This window comes from Tyto alba, unplaced genomic scaffold (genome assembly GCF_018691265.1).
Source record: "Tyto alba isolate M040663 unplaced genomic scaffold, T.alba_DEE_v4.0 Super-Scaffold_17, whole genome shotgun sequence".
NCBI classification, from domain to species: Eukaryota; Metazoa; Chordata; class Aves; order Strigiformes; family Tytonidae; genus Tyto; species Tyto alba.
In genome coordinates this window covers 4,039,836-4,053,300 of record NW_024881279.1, presented here as the reverse complement: position 1 = coordinate 4,053,300, position 13,465 = coordinate 4,039,836, and the positions used below count along the sequence as shown (strand labels likewise).

At 40.3% G+C, this 13,465-nt stretch overlaps 1 protein-coding gene across 7 annotated transcripts in view; it reads left to right on the top strand.

Annotated features, from left to right (window-relative positions):
• Positions 1 to 13,465, top strand: part of FSTL4 (follistatin like 4) — a 235,153-nt gene that overhangs the window by 123,685 nt on the left and 98,003 nt on the right. For all 7 annotated transcript variants that reach the window (XM_042790338.1, XM_042790335.1, XM_042790336.1 and 4 more), the window contains 2 exons: positions 1,127 to 1,317; positions 4,925 to 5,045. In XM_042790338.1, coding sequence (XP_042646272.1) covers positions 1,127 to 1,317; positions 4,925 to 5,045 — 312 coding nt within the window. The remainder of the gene's footprint in view (positions 1 to 1,126; positions 1,318 to 4,924; positions 5,046 to 13,465) is intronic.

Here is a 13,465-nt window from a genome sequence, read left to right as displayed (position 1 = left end):
CCAGGTTCTCTTCGATTTAATCCACCAGGATCAGTGACGTGACTTAAAATAAAAAAGTTATTTCAAACCCACCGTTACAGAGAATAAGGACATCTACGTTATAGAGAAAACACATTGCGTAGAAAAGGGCATCTAACGAGAACAGCTGACTGTGGCAGTGCTGCTGGTGGGTGATGGCTGGTGCCCGCAAAGTGAGGTGCTCCAGGGTCTGCTCCGAGGCAGAGGCAGCCTGGTCCCTGCGAGGCACCAGCCGCCGTGCTCCGCACAGAAGCAAACAGATTTGCACAAAGATGACAGTTGCCATTCTTCATTCTGCTGAGCCCCGCCAGGCAGCAGTTGAGCAGAAAAGGGCTGTAACATCTTATACCACTTTGGGCACGTGGATATGTTGCTCCTCTAGAAGGATGCCCTTAAATCAAAGCAAGGCGTTCCCGCGGAAGAGCTGGCTGCTGCCCGCACAGCAGGAGCTTTCAGGGTCATGAAGGTTCAACCCGATTCCTCCAGCTGAGCCGGTGACACTTCAGAGTGAGTGGCTTGAGGGCTTTTCAGTGATAATAACCTTTTTACCCGGTCAGGGGCTGAGGAAAGCATTTATGTCAGTCTGCAGCGGGGTGATGTGCACAGGCACTGGTGACACCCCAGCTGCAGGGGCTCCTCACTGCCTTGGGCAGTAAGGATTTAAGGATTCCTGAAGATCAGCCCCTTGTTTGGCACAGGATGACACTCCGGGGTGCCATTTATTTATGTTCGTGGCACTTCCTAAATATCATCTTCCCTGGGTTTATTTTTAACTTTATTGTCACAGGATAGATGAATTTATTTTATCTTTAGAAAAATGTAGAGCCAGCTAAATATGGGTGGGGATTATGAAGCTGAGTGTGGCAGTCTGTGACTGAAGCCCTATAATCTGGAAGGTAACATGCTGGAGAGCAGCCTTGACAGCAGGGTTTAGAAAAACTGCCAGCTATTACAAAGGGTAATGACTACAGGAGCTCCTCAAGTGCAGAGCTGAGTATATGCAGACAGCCTGTCTTCGACTGCACCTTATTTTTCCCCTTAGGAGCTCAGTCCTTTAAAAAGATCAAGGCAAACGTACATGGTCCAGTAACGCAGTCTTATCTTTTAGGTGATACCTGTACCATGGCAGACTACAACCGGCTCAAAAACATCCTCCTGGACCTGCAGGCTCATCGGCAGAGCCCACCAAGCAGCCTGGCCGAGGACAGTGTGTCCCAGAAGCGCTTCTTGGTTGAAGATATGTTTAAGCACTTGGATGTAAACAGTGATGGGCATCTCAGCAGCTCTGAACTGGCTCAGGTGGGTTTATTGTTCAATGAAAATGGAATTATGAAGTGGATTGCATTTTTCATTCAAAGTGTGAATTGAATGTAACACAGCAGCACTCTTGTGAGAACGGTCGTTTGTAACTGTCCGGCTGGCAGCAGGAAAAAGAGGAAAATCTACTGCAGCGTGCGAGTCTCTCCCTGCATCTCTGGGGAGATGGTGTTGTCTCAAATATTTGAAGCTCCTCTACAAATGAAAAACATGGCAGATTTCCAGCCCCATCCATGCTTCTGAAAATAGATACTAATCCTCACTGCTAACCATCATCTTCTGAAATATTTCCAGCTAGATGGCTTGGGGAGAATTAATTTGGATTTTTTAGGTGCATAGAAGTTAGGCAGAAATCTCTTAATTCTTCCTTCTTGCCTTTGGACATTGTATTAGCATGTAGTAAGATGACAGCCAAGTTGGAATATTTTTTAACAGGTTTATTTTCCCAGAATCCCTAGGCAGATGCTGAAATGTTGATTAGCAGAGCTTAATATTGATAGAAAATGTGAGAGCTTGAAAAAAACTGTTATTTCTAATTACGGGCATGCTGTGCTGTTGGAATTCATCTAATTGGTAAAGTGAACCTAACATGCTGCCCAGGCACTCAAGCCAATTACTCTGTGTCCTGAACTTGCTCTTTGCACATGCAGATCTGAGAAAACAGTGCTGTAAATATGAGAAAATGCATTATGCCAGGTGTGGGAAGATCTTTTCTCTTCTGTTTCATTGCATCATCCATGAGAAGAATTAGAAGCGAGCACCTCTGAAGAGTCTTTTGGAAGCTGATTCCTGCCTGGGACCTGTCCGGGTTTCCGAAGCTGGCCCTTCACCCTTTGCTGCCCGGGGCTGTCTCCTCTGTGCTCGTGCTTCCCAGTGAACGTGAAGCGTGTTGCAGCTCCAGCGTGTAAATGCAAGCTGTGAGCAAGCAGGAGGACAGACGCACGCTCATTTCCTCCCTGAGCTCGCTCCTGTGTAGGACAGTTTGCACTGAATTTTAATCCTCAGGCTGTTGACATGATGCACGATCCTTTTTGCACAATGCAAAGTGTCAGCGTAAATTCCCTTAGATCTCAGAGCTATGAATATATACAATACTTCATTTAAATGCAATGATTTTTTTATAAAGACATGGTAGGTATAAGAAAACACTTTTATCTGAATTCAAAGACAGCTTTTGCATAGTAACATCTAAGTGTCTGTTCTACTCTCCAATTTTTTCCCCCTTTTTACATGAAACTTATTCTGTCAGGATATTAAAACTCAACTTGCATGGAAATAAAGGTTTGGCAGCCTGCAAGCCATTACCATGAGGAAGAAACAGTGACCTGCATTTTAAAGGAGCAGGATTCAGTTCCTTAAGGTTTGCTGCAAAGATACTGTGGGCTTCATTTGCAGATGTGCTCGGAGCCCAGATCTCTCTCACAAGAGCCAGCATAAACCTTGGCTTCTATTATTTTAACTCTTCTCTTCTCACTGTTATCAAAATGGGTAAATGTGCTTGCACATCTGGAGCACGCTTCACTTTGATGGACCAGAATAAGTTCAGCCCTCAGCTAGGATCCCTCTCACCCAAAAATCCTTCACAAAGGCTTGCCACCAGCATTGCTGAGTTGAAAGCATGGTCACCTCTCAAAGGACAAAATAATGCCGGTTAATGCAGAATATAGATAAGCCATGAATGCTTTTAATCCTGAGCTGAGTGGCACTGATCTTGGGCCCCTCGGTGGGAGTGTGGCTGAAGTCTCAACCAAGCTGAGGACGCATCTGCAGGGCAGCTCTGGGGCTCTCACAGTATTCCCAGCTTATGTATGGCATGTCAGTTCTTTATTTTTATTTATACACTTATATTTATAAATATATATTTATATATTAGTCCTGACAAGAAGAATATTTGCAAGTGCTCTTATGTGACCAGTTTATTCACCCAGTTTTCAAGGAAATTTTTTTTATTTTAGGTAAAGAGTAATTTTTAATTTTTCATGTTTTAGTTTTAACAGAACTTTTCTTGCCTTGTAAGCTAAATGTGTGATTGATTTGCACTGGCTCTTTAATTTGAAGCTCTCTGCCACTTTAAAATTCCCCCAAAGATGAGGATTTCATTGCCCATGGGTAGAGCCAGCTGAAATGAATGTGGTGCAGTGGGATCTCCTTCTCTCTGGCTGCTGGATGAGCTGCTGCTGCGCATTTTCTTTGTTTTATTTAAAAGAAAAATAGTCTCTCGAGCACTATAACCTTGTCTGCAAGGAAAAACTCGAGTCAGGTAATGTGCACTGCTGCAGAAAAAAGTCATTTTTAAGACCTGAAGGGGGATCTCTGTGAGGCTCATTGCAGAGGGATTCATCCCAAAGAGAAACTGGAAGCAGCGTCCCGCCGGAGAGGACAGTCCTGCGTCGGGGCAGCACGCAGCACCAGGAGATGGTGAGGATCTTTGCCCACTTGTTTGTTGTCCATGACGGAATTGCTTTGGGCAAAAAAGTGGCAGCTGATGGTCCGTCCCCCTCTTTTTAGAGCTGCTTTGCCTCCTGGCAGACCCTATCGAATGGTTTCCCTCCAGACCCAGCAGTATGAAATGCCCCTGTAGTTTTGCAGCCATGGGTATGCAGGGCTATTAACAGTGGAGGTAATTGGAATGTTTTTTCCACTTTAAACTTGAATATATTTTAAAGTCAGATTCATAAATCTACTGAATTTGTTGCAGCTGAAGTGTTTTGTGATTTTTTTTTTCCCTCTTGTTAAATCAAAAGGACTAGTAAAAACTTGTCAGTCTTATGAAAAGTTAATCAATTTTCAATACAAAGATAGACAAAGGGAAATTTCCATCTTTAGAAGATTGATCTTGGAAGTTATGGTTGATCTCACTTTTATTGAACATTTTTACTTACTAGGTGAAGGGTCATTTTTTTAGCATTATTACTTCAAATTGCTTCAATATAATGGGCCAAGACTAGAGTAGTAAATAAAAGAGTCCCTGGGCTACAACAAAAAGCCTTCCTGCCTGGAAGATGCAACATTTCAGCATTTTTCTTCATGTTCTACAATAAATTCAGAGAACCCAACATTTTCATTATGCTTAGATCTGATTTTGGCTATTTCTAGCTTGGATGTACAACTTCTAAAACTGACTTAATTTTTAATGTGGAATGTGTGAAATGTTTAGAATACATAAGAATCAAACTGTCAAGGGCTGGAAAAACACATCAGTGTTAAATGTACTATCTACTCTTGCCCATTCTAGTCCCAAAAGCAAGGAATACAATTTTGTCGTTACCTACAGAGGAGAGAGGAAAACCACACTTCCCTTTTTCCCTGTTGAATATTAATTTTTCAATACATTTGCAAAGTGAAAATGTGTTTCTGTGCTGCTGCTGAAGGAAGAGGCTCCTCAGCCTCACCAGTCCATGACTCATGAAGTGCTGCAGGAATGTGAGTATCAGTTGTATCTTGATGCAAAGGAAATACGTAACAATAGATACGATACATATACATATTTCTCCCCAAAGATCATTTAATGGAAAATCTTCTGGGTAAGCCAGGACAGCAATCTGTAGATTTACATTATGTGTAAGATTACCTGTTCTCTTTGCTACAGCTAATGAAGAAGGAGGACCTAGAAGATGATTTATTGGATTGTACACTGGAAGACCTTCTCCGGTTTGATGATTACAACAATGACGGCCGCTTAACCCTGCAGGAGCTCTATACAGCCTTCCGTGAGTCCCGATGCTTTTGTCTGTCCTGGGTGTTGAAAGCATGTGGTTATCGATGATGGCAATGTTGTCTTCCCAGACGTGGTCAGCAAAGATAATCCCTTTTTGTATTTAATGCCATGAAAATAATTTGGAAGGATTGTTTCTAAAGGCTACTGTGCTCCAAAGGATAAGATGAACTAGGAGGTTGGTAAAAGCCTGTGGGGCTTATTGTTTTCTTGTGTATTTTGTTGTGCTTCTTGTTGATAGCAATGGAGAAATATGGGAGAACTGGCCAGATCTGGAGACCTGAGTATGTGGTTTCTGAGTAACCTTGAGGAAACACAGTTGAAACCTGTCTAAATGTCTTGTGGTAGTGTGAATTAGTTTGCTGTGAGGAAGGTGTTTTACTGACTATTCTGCCTGGAAATGACATTTTCTGCATTTTGTTAGTAAGTGGATTACAGTGTGCAATCTCGATCCGTATTTCAGCATCATTTGCAAAGATCCCTAGATCACTGAGCTACTTAAACAATGTGAAAAAATAAGTACTTGTGTTTTCCAATTTATCTTCATACCTTTATGCTCATGCTTTAAGTTAAGCATTCAGTGAATTCCATTCCTGGAAAAGGCCCTCATGGTCTCCTTCACTGGATGATAGAAAGTTTTATTGATGCCTGTCCCTTTGGGATACTGAAAAAGACAGGCAGACAGAAAATGTGGGGGTTTATTAAGTCATCAGGATAGTGAGCTACAGAGTACTTTTATGTGGTTAATACTTTCATAACAAAAGCAGGATTCAACCATTGAACTGTTGAGTGCAAGCAAAAGGCTGATAACAAGCTGGTTACCTCTTAAGCTGGATTCTACAATATTTGCATATGGTATTTTATAGACAAAGGAATTTCAATAGCTCTTGATTTCATTTTTTAAACCAGGGCATCCTGATTTAAATCAGTGCCTGCTTGATGGGAAAAACTTGGTGGGCGCGAGAGTCACCATGTGCCTGCACCAGCACATTCTTCATAGGTGCTCTTTGGCAAGCCACAATGCTAATTCAAATCCTCTATTTTTGCCAAATATCCTCTTTTCTAAAGAGAGGGGTTTCTGTTTTCTTGACTTCTGACTTTTTGTTAAAGAAAACAACTTTGGATAATAATGTTTAAAGTGCTTTAAAATTAGCCCCAGTTCTCACCTTGGACCTGTTTGAACCGCATATGCGTTTAATTCAACACAGCACACTCAAACTAGCAGATATACAGTAAAACATAAAGCCTCATACATTAAGAAGGACATAAAGTGAATTAACCCAGCTATAAAGGCTTGACATGCAGTTATTTGGGAGCATATTTGGATCAATGGGTTCTCAAAGTCACAGCAACTCGAAGCTAAATTCCAAGAGTCATTTGTATGAGTTTTTGGTTCAGTGAATTTTAAGTAGGCAATGAAAATAAGACAAGTACAAAATATTACCCAATGAATAGAGATAGTAATCGATAAGCTGCAAAAATATTGTAACAAAACCCAAGGTGTAATAATGAGCGTCTAGCAAAAGGATTTTGTATATGAAGAGAATTGTTCTTCATCTGAAGCCGAAAATCAGACTGACTTCTCCTTTTTCAATTTTCCCAGAATCTCCACTTGTATCAAGAGCAGTTAATAGCTCATCAGATTTAAATTTATAAACAAAGTCCATTGCTTGCAACTTTCAAACTTTTGGGGACTCTATAAGCGAAATTTAGTGCTTGGTGAAAGTATAGCATTTCCCTTTCCTTTGTTACACAATGTAGGAAAAGATCTCAAAAATACTTCAAACACTTGTCATAAGTGCACACTTTGGTTTACAGTCTGTAAGTGTTCATGAAATTTCTCCTTTGTTATGAGCCAGCATTTGACTTGCAATAGTAGTTTAAAGGTACAACATCCTGCACATATTTTGTATTTTTGGCCCATTAAGGTGATCTTTTTGTTGCTTGAAATTCACCCAAGCCACTCATTTTTGCATGCTGGCAGTAGGCTGCGAGGGTGGCTGCTCAGCAAGGTGAGGAACATAATTACCAGAATTCAGTGGCATCAGAAAGTCTCAATCTAATTTATCCTCTCAAAAACTCTGTTACATCTGTTTCGGTGCACCATGCTCTGATATGGTGTCGCAGTGTTGGAAAGGTTTGAAGATGACCTTGATAATGTGAAGAGCTTTCCAATTTGTCATTCTTGTGCTGCTTTAGAAGTTGCATTTCATTTTAAAGAGTCGCATGCCCTTTCTGTAACTTAGAGCCACAAAATGGTCTCTTTCTCTCACTCCATGCGTGTCTCTTGCTTTCTGTTGACCCATCGTCTCTCTCCAAGACCCACAGACATTCAGGGGCATTTTTGATCCTTATCTGTGTTGATCAGCTGAAAATGAATGGAAAGTGCACATATGAGAAAAATCCAGTCTCTTACCTTTTCTGAAACATGATTTTACCCTTACAAGCACATCATCTAACAGGTGCTATTTTTAATAATAATTTCTAATTATGCTGATCATTTGCGTATACATCTTAATGCACAGTTTGGGGTTATTAACAGAAATAGTGGCCCTCCTACTAACCCTATCATCTTTCTTCTGATTTTCTGAAAGTTCTTTTGTTCCAGAATCCCAAGAATACAACTTTTAGAAGTTTGCTTGCATGTATGAGGATAACTGGAAATATCTGTTAACACAGGATTAAAGTATCACTTTTCCAATCACTTTAATTGCACATAAGGAACGTATGAGATGGATGAAATGCTATCCTGGCAGCTCTGCCAAGAACAACTTGTAGGTGTCTTCTAATTTCTCATTAATAAATTTTATTAGATAAGCAGGCACAGGACCATAATTAAAAAAAAAGAAAAAAAATATATATATGATCTCAGTATTTTCAAATTCCAAAAATAGAGAAGAATACTAGCAAGTACATTTGTCTGTTGTCTTCTCTTTATATTGTCACGAAGATTCAATAAATGAGTAATAAATGAAAAGCTTACTTGTCATAAGAACTAAAGTAGAGCATGCATGTAATTAATCGACAGAGAGATAGTCTGGTGAATTGGCAAGCACATCACCCATCTGAGTCATTCTTTAAATATGCTCAGATGAGTGATTTTTGGATATAACTTCTGGAACTGTATCTGACTGGAGGTCATTAGAATTAGGCATGTCACTTTTGGCATTCTTCTTGTCTCTCCTAATGGGAAGGTAGCAGGTTGACAGATGTGAAAGCCTAGCTGAAGAAAAAAAAATCAGCATAATCTTCAAGATCTAGATTATCATCAATGTGGACAGGTCAATTTGTAATACAAATATGTCAAAGAGAGGGAAAACATGCATCCTATCAAAATGGCTTTATCTTGTCAGCATTGTTTAGCTAATAAGAAGTTATTAACCCTATGATAGAACCTCCTTAAATTCTCGCTCGTTGCCAATTACAGTGATCTCCTAAGATCCTCTTCTCACAGCTTGCTTTTGCATTTCATTCCATTTTTGAAAGCACAGAAAAGGCCTTTTGCAAGCATCTTTGCTACCCCACAGCAGCTCTTCCCAGTAGGTCACACTGGGTTTGGAACGATTTTTGACTGAAGTTTCATAAAAGACCAGGAGTATTTCACTAGGTCAGGTTAGAAATCATACCCCAAGATAATTTCCCCATCTTGATGCCATCAGGGCTTACTGAGGTCACCTTGTGTGCCCTGTGCTTCCCAGTGTGGCTCTTGAAGGCTTCTGTATCACACAGTTTCTAGTGCCTCTGCAGTGACATTTTGATGTCATATCTGGACCAAAAAAAAAACCAAAATGCAAACCTCACAAAGGCAGTTTGAAAGAAAAATACTGAATTGCTATTTTTCAGTCCAGTTGTTATTTCCCAAGAATTTGTGCACAAATGTTACATGTAGAGAGAAAACTGCTGTTTCTCTAAGATGAGAGGTATGTTATTGTCTATGGATATATTATCTAAAGAACACAGATATTGTTTAGAAAGGAGCGTATTTCATGCAGGAATGAATGCAGAAGAGGCTGCAGGATCAATGTGCTCTTCTCCTAAACTTCCTCTTATAATATCATTATGCTCTTTAAAATGAGTTTGCTTTCTTCCCTGATTCTGTTTTAGTTCAGACCTTCCTTTTTCACCTGTCCTTAATATTTATCAGAAAAATTACAATGGAGAAATATGAAAATGGGATATATACGCTTGCACCAGGAGGTCAGGGAAATGCAGGATAACAGCCGGGGAGGGCGGATGGTACTAGCCCCCAGCGTGGACTCATGTCCTGGGGCTTTGCCAGCACTGCAGTTGGGGATGGGGAAACCGGAGAGAAGGGTGAATTTGAATGAACTGGGTGGAAAAATGAATAGGGAGACTGGGCTGGGCATGGGTGTTGGATAAATCACTGCCAATGCAGAGAAGCAGCAGTGAACGGCATTGGACTGGCTCCAGATTTACTGCAGTGATCTTAAAATCTCCGGGAGCTCTATTCCCCACCAGGCAACGCAACCGCGTGGTGTAGAGGAGTAAGCCATCCATCCCCAACCTCTCCCAGCATCCTCCGGAGGCTCATTGGAAGTGCAGAGTATAAAATGGATTTATTTTTGAGGTGTGCATATTTCTGATTCACTGAAAACTACTTCAGGGCAGAGCTTTGTAATTGTCCCAAAAGGGTCGAGATTGATGCTTGCTGGGGAAAAGCAAACCTCTACGTTGAGGAAGAGGGAACAAAACCTAAAAAGGGGCTGTTGGGTCAAGTGGAAGAGGGAGTTGTTGAGTTAGGAAGGAAGCTTTCAGAAGTGTATCTATTCTTGATAGACATCTCATTTTAAGGAAGGTGAGAAATAAATACTACGTGAGGAAAATGAATATATTTGAATGTATTTTGAAAAATATGGCCATAATACATGTACTCCATGTACACCCAGTGAGGCAGCTGCTTCAGCAGAAATTTCATCTGTAAATTCCATGTTTAGGTGAAGTGTTTATTCACATCTTTACAAAGCTGTTCTCCTTGATGGCATGGCATGCAGGGTTGGGTGTTTGTTACTGTTACCTTCCAGCTAGATTGGTCAAGCCCAGTTAATTATATTGGACAACTGTATTGTGAGATAAAATGTTTTGCTTGAGGTGTTCTCTTAAGCAATGTTGTAGAAACTGTTATCTACAGGATAAAATCGTAGTCCTAAAATATTGACAATTTGTGCACTGTGCTCTGCCTCTTCAGTTATAATCTCCCTGGTATGTGATTCTTCTTTCATGTTGCTACAGATATTGGTACAAACTTGGAAATAATTCATTAGCTTACCAACATTGATTTGCTTCTCCTGTGAGCTATGTGATATCTAAACTTCAAACGCATCTTAGCAAGCAGGGAAGCACTGGCCTCTGCTTTCAGTTTGAGGCAGTGTTAGAGGTGATGTGAACTACTCAGGAAAGAAATGAGGTTTCCTTCAGTTGGCCAAAGCAACCCATTCCTGCTTGCCTTGAGGAATGAGGTGCAGCATGTTACTGAGGATAAAGGCGACTTATTGGGTATTTTCTGGAATGATTACTAGTGCAATCTTACAGCAAAAACAGGAGTAAAAGTTGAAAATCAAGCAAAAAAGCAGGAATTTAAAACTCTTCATCTCAATTTCTGCAGCAGGTGCAGAGTGCCTGAGCAGGGATGGCGGGAAAATCCCACAAGCATCCAAGTCACTGCAATAGCATTTAGTAGCCAGTGTTTCTACTGCTGAGCCATGACCCTGCTCTGGGGTTTTTTGGGTTTATTAGGACCAGCAGTGGTGCGTTGTAGGTAGCCCAAGCAGCTTAAGGAAGTGCAGATACAGAAACCAGTGCCCAGAGGCTCTCCGTGCGTGGGCTGTAGCGCAGGGCTGAGCTCCGGGCACATGCCCGAGGTCGAAGGTGCCTTTGATCAGCTCTCAGGATCTCCCTGCTCGATATGTTTTGCCTTTTTAGATCATCAGCACCTAACTCTATGCTTCACTCATAAATGGAGTGTAAGATGCCTGGCTTGAGCACTAGGAATGACCCTGTTGCACCTGGAAACGTAATTTTTGACTGGTAGGATGCCTCAGCTGGGGGCATCTAAGTGAGTTTATTTCTACTCCGTTTTAGTGGGCATATAATTTTTTAATGTGGAAAATTTTTTTGCTTTGATTTTCATTTTTTTTTTTTTTTTTCTCCCTTACTATTGAAGAAACATATTCTGCAAGAAAATGTGGGGTTTTTTTCTTCCTCTCTCTCTTTCTCTCTTTTAAAGCTCTTCTCATTGTGTAAATCTTCATTTCTGAGTTTCAAGTCTAAAATACATCACTGGGCTTCAGCAAAGTGCCCTGCATTGTTTGCAGTTCCACAGAACAGAGTCAGGTTTTGGTGTGTATTCTCAATTGTTGAACATTCTGAACAAAGTAAAAGGTATTTTCTCAGAGGAAAAAAGAATCTGAATTAATTTGTAGCAAGAACGACAAATTTAATCTAAGCAAAAATGCTTCAAAAGCTAAAATACAGTTCCAGAGAAAAAACTAAGAATACTCAGATCAAAAAAAAAAAAAAAACAAAACACCCCCCCCCCCCAAAAAAACCAACCAAACAAACAAACAAAAAAAAAAAAAAAAAAAACAAAACAAACAAAAAAAAAACACATTGCTCGTGGATGCACGCTTACCAGTAGAAAGAGGGACATGGGTTTGCCTTAGGCCAAAAAGGGGAATCTTTCCATGTTGAGACCAGACATTAATTCATCTTACAAGGTTTGCTTTTCAGTTTTGTACTCTGCTTAGTTTATACGTTTTGGCATTATGATTTAAATTAAAGGGAGTCTCCTGAAATGGAGTTTCAGAAGAATTAATGGCAAATGTAGACATGATTAAAATGAGGATGATTTCATGGCTTTTGGTCAAGCATTGCTGTCCAGATTTCTTCATGAATAGGCAGGGAGAGTATCTGACACTGGTTTTACTGTTTCTTTCTGACATATTAGTTGCACACTGGAACCAGTGCACTCAAGTGTGAATTGCTAAACTCTAGTATTTTTTCAAATATCTCTCATTTCAAAAGATACCATCTGCAAAAAGTCAATGGGCGTAATATGTAATGACTGAATAAGAGAAAATGAACTAATTACAAGTTGTTATTGGAAATCTATTGTCTGCAAATTGCAAAGACAACTCACTAGAATACAATGTACTGGTGATTTTAAAATGCTTTTCAGGGTGCTTTGATTTGTTAATCTTGGTTTTAAATTCAAGAATTTGCAATGTGGAGTAGTGCTTCAGAGGTGATGTAGTACAAACCATATTAAATGTCTACACACACTCTTGCAAGAGTAGAATATTTAAATATTTATAAGTACTTGTGAGTGACTCACTGGCGCATAAAACCAGGCAAATACCATTTCTCAAAAAAATTATTTGATCCGTACCGGCAATGTTCACTGAAGCAATTTCACATACACAAATAATAGTATTTTCAGTTGCTTGCAGACACAAAATTATGTCAGTGAAGAGCAAATAAAAATATTGGTGAGATCATAAAATGGCTGACAGTCCTAGACATACATGTGTATCTTCAGATCATGTAGGTAGGGATCTAAAAAGTACAGTTTGCATTTTCAGTGAGCTGGAAATGAAGAATTGCAGGCTTTCCTATGGCTTCATTCTGGTCTTGCAAAACCAGAGGCCATTTCTGAAAACCAGACCCAAACTTTCTGTGTTGCATTTCCTTTTATTTTTCAGTGAAAGTCTGTCTTTCTGAGGAATCTGTGAAGCAAATGCAGCACAGTCAAGAAGGAAAAATGTCTTTTCACTAAAAATGGGTAAAATCTTAGTTAAAATACCTACGATTTTACTTGAAGTCAAAGGCATGATATGGTAGCTTCCTGGGCAGGCTTTCCTAGATCTCGTTTTATTACATACAGACTGGAACATCTTAGCTTCTGTTTTCCTCTTGTTTTCTCTACCTGTTTTTCCTGGTGGGTAATTGCTAGAGCTGTGTTTTTTCTTTTGAAATCTGCCTTCATCTAAGGAGAGCTGCTGCGGATGTTCTCTCTTTGCCCTTTCAGGCATCTCATGGATGCTTTGAATTGCTTCTCCATCTACGTGCTCTTCATCTTTTCTTTGACCAGATGAGCAGATTCATAGCTCTTAAGGCCAAAACTATTCCTTACTATATCAGAAGAAGTTCATCTAGCATCTGTCTCAGATGTGTCTACTGCAGCTACCACTCCTGATTCATGTTGTATTTGTCTTGTGTAGCTTATGGAGTGCCTTTTAGGTTCAGTACCACCAGCTTTGGTGCAGATGATAAAATCTCCCACATTACCCTTCTCCTCCTGTATTACCCTCCCTCGCCACCCAGGCAGGGATCACATACATCTTTGGCCACTGTTGTGTGTTGTCATTTACTGACCCTTTTCCCTTCTAAAGGTGAAGG